At 39.7% G+C, this 2599-nt stretch overlaps 1 protein-coding gene across 1 annotated transcript; it reads left to right on the top strand.

The window, feature by feature from the left end:
• Window positions 1-624: 624 nt before the first annotated feature.
• LOC109785138 (CEN-like protein 2) lies at window positions 625-2211 on the top strand. Its single transcript, XM_020343748.4, has 4 exons — window positions 625-1119; window positions 1218-1279; window positions 1447-1487; window positions 1570-2211. Exons 1-4 carry the CDS (start codon window positions 919-921, stop codon window positions 1785-1787), a joined length of 522 nt encoding a protein of 173 aa, XP_020199337.1. The 5' UTR covers window positions 625-918; the 3' UTR covers window positions 1788-2211.
• Window positions 2212-2599: the final 388 nt, after the last annotated feature.

Genomic DNA, 2599 nt, shown 5'->3' on the forward strand with positions numbered 1-2599 from the left:
TCCCTTCCTTTTCCATTTTCTCCACAAGGGCCTACTTCCTTGCCTTGCTGCAGACAATTGCATCTAGATGTATTTTTGTGACTAAGGTATTTTTGGTGTGCTCTCCAAAAAAAACAGATTTAGTGCAATGTGACTGCAAATTTGTGAAATGTTCCTTTGATAACATTTTGGAAATACTAATGATAGATGACAAAATGACAATGTGCAAAACTAAGCAGCACTATCTGCTGATACTCCTGCAAAAATAAAAAATAAAATGGCTGAGTACAACATAAGATAGTCAGCGACATAATCTTCAGAGACCCACTTGCATGAAGGTGTCTAATGTTTCCGAAAGAAATAACATGGAGATAGTGATTTAATACCTTTTCAGAGAACTCAACAGTGGTAAACCATCAGCTTTAATTATTATTTTTCATTTCAATCAAGACAAATATATTATTATTTTATCTAGTATATTAATACCAATACCAAACAGAAGAACTGAAGAGATGTACCAACAAACGAAGATAAAACAAGTGTGCAAATTTGTACTTATCATCATTGATACCTCATGATTCTAGTAAAAATAGTTATTGTCTAGAACTTAAAAGAAGACACATGAAGTATTACTTGTACAGATTCTGTGTGCAACTGTTCGAGAAGAAACAAGGCCTTTGGTTGGCTGTCTTGGAAAAAGTGGTTAGATCCTCTGTGTGGCCTTTTCAGTTCTTTCCACGCATACCCAACTAAAAAAGAACACACATACTACTCATGTCTCACACTTGAAGAAGCAGCGTTCTTGCCACTATAAATAGACGCTCATACTCTAGCAATGCCCAATAAGCAGCTCAAGGCACATCGAAGTATATTAGCTTCGCAACAACCAGACAGAGTATTTACCGTGCAAGACCAAAATACCTCCCTCCCCTTCCAACCATGTCTAGGTCGGTGGAACCTCTTATTGTGGGGCGGGTGATTGGAGAAGTTCTTGATACATTTAACCCATGTGTGAAGATGGTAACGACCTATAACTCCAACAAGCTTGTCTTCAATGGCCATGAGCTCTACCCATCAGCGGTTGTATCTAAACCACGAGTAGAGGTCCAAGGGGGTGACTTGCGTTCCATGTTCACACTTGTAGGTGCATTTAATTCAATCCGGGAACTCCATATTCAACTCTTGAGTATTATATACTTGTGTTTTCTTCCTAATGGCCACAATTATTCATATTTCAGGTTATGACAGACCCTGATGTGCCAGGGCCAAGTGATCCATATCTAAGGGAGCACCTTCACTGGTAATCTTTCTTCTGCACATTTCTTTCTGCTGGGTGGCCACTGATCAACTAGAAATTAGTATATGTTGCTAGATAGCAGCACATCTCCGTATTGCCTTCATATGAAGAAGACTGTTTTCTGAAGACTTCTAATTGGAGCCATTTTGTCATATATGTTACACTTACAGGATTGTTACTGATATACCTGGGACAACAGATGCTTCTTTTGGTAGGTCCCTTCGAACAAATTTGAATTGGTCTATTCCATGTTCTGCATTTTGATAAATAACCATCCAACTTTCCAACTGCAGGACGGGAAGTCATAAGCTATGAGAGCCCAAAGCCCAACATAGGCATCCACAGGTTCATTTTTGTGCTCTTCAAGCAGAAGCGAAGGCAGACTGTAACTGTGCCTTCCTTCAGGGATCATTTCAACACCCGTCAGTTTGCTGCGGAGAATGACCTCGGCCTCCCTGTGGCAGCTGTCTACTTCAACTGTCAGAGAGAGACTGCTGCCAGGAGGCGCTGAAAATCCAGCTCTCGTTGTCCCAGTTATGACAAATAAAGGCCTATGGAGTTCCAATCTTCTTTTCGAAGTGGATACTCGTCTGCTACATTACTTGCTCGTGAACCAATGCTTCCTTGCCACATTACTTGCTCATGGATCTACAAATAAATCAAATGCATTTTGCAGATTGTATTAGAATTAGATTGTTTTGTAAGCAGTAAGATTGATAATCATGTTGACAAATGCCAGTGCAGCAAGTGGTCCATGTTTGTGGTTCCAAGTCGTGTATTAGCCAGTTATCACGAAATCCAGGGTCAAGTAGACAATCCTAACTGGCAAAAAGGCTTTATCTACTGTATGTCGCATGCTGGTTCCAAGTTATGTGCACCTTTTCGGCTTTTCTGACAAGCAATCTCCTGTAACAGAACTTTGTTAGATATTGTTGCGTCACCTCATAGAACAATGAAAACCCTCCTAACTGTATTGCATTGCCACTATATTCAGAGAGGCATGGAGATATCCAACGATCTAGAGGATCACCCACTAGAAATGCCAAAAGTACGCCCCCACCCTATTTTGCCTTCATCATGTCCTTACACTCAGCGACAAAACAATATCCATTTGATACACATTGCATATTAATAATTTACTCAAATTTAGCTATAAACTGACCCTCTTTCCCCGTCCTCTAGGAATACTAGTATAATGCCCGTGCGTTGCCACGGGCTTTTGAGATATTTTGCTAGAATTATGTAAACATAATGCATATTATATTTCACATGTAAAAAAAGCACAGGTATAATTGAGTAATAATTTAAGTCAACTTCACTTAC

The sequence above is a fragment of the Aegilops tauschii genome, chromosome 5 (assembly GCF_002575655.3).
Source record: "Aegilops tauschii subsp. strangulata cultivar AL8/78 chromosome 5, Aet v6.0, whole genome shotgun sequence".
Classification (NCBI taxonomy): Eukaryota; Viridiplantae; Streptophyta; class Magnoliopsida; order Poales; family Poaceae; genus Aegilops; species Aegilops tauschii.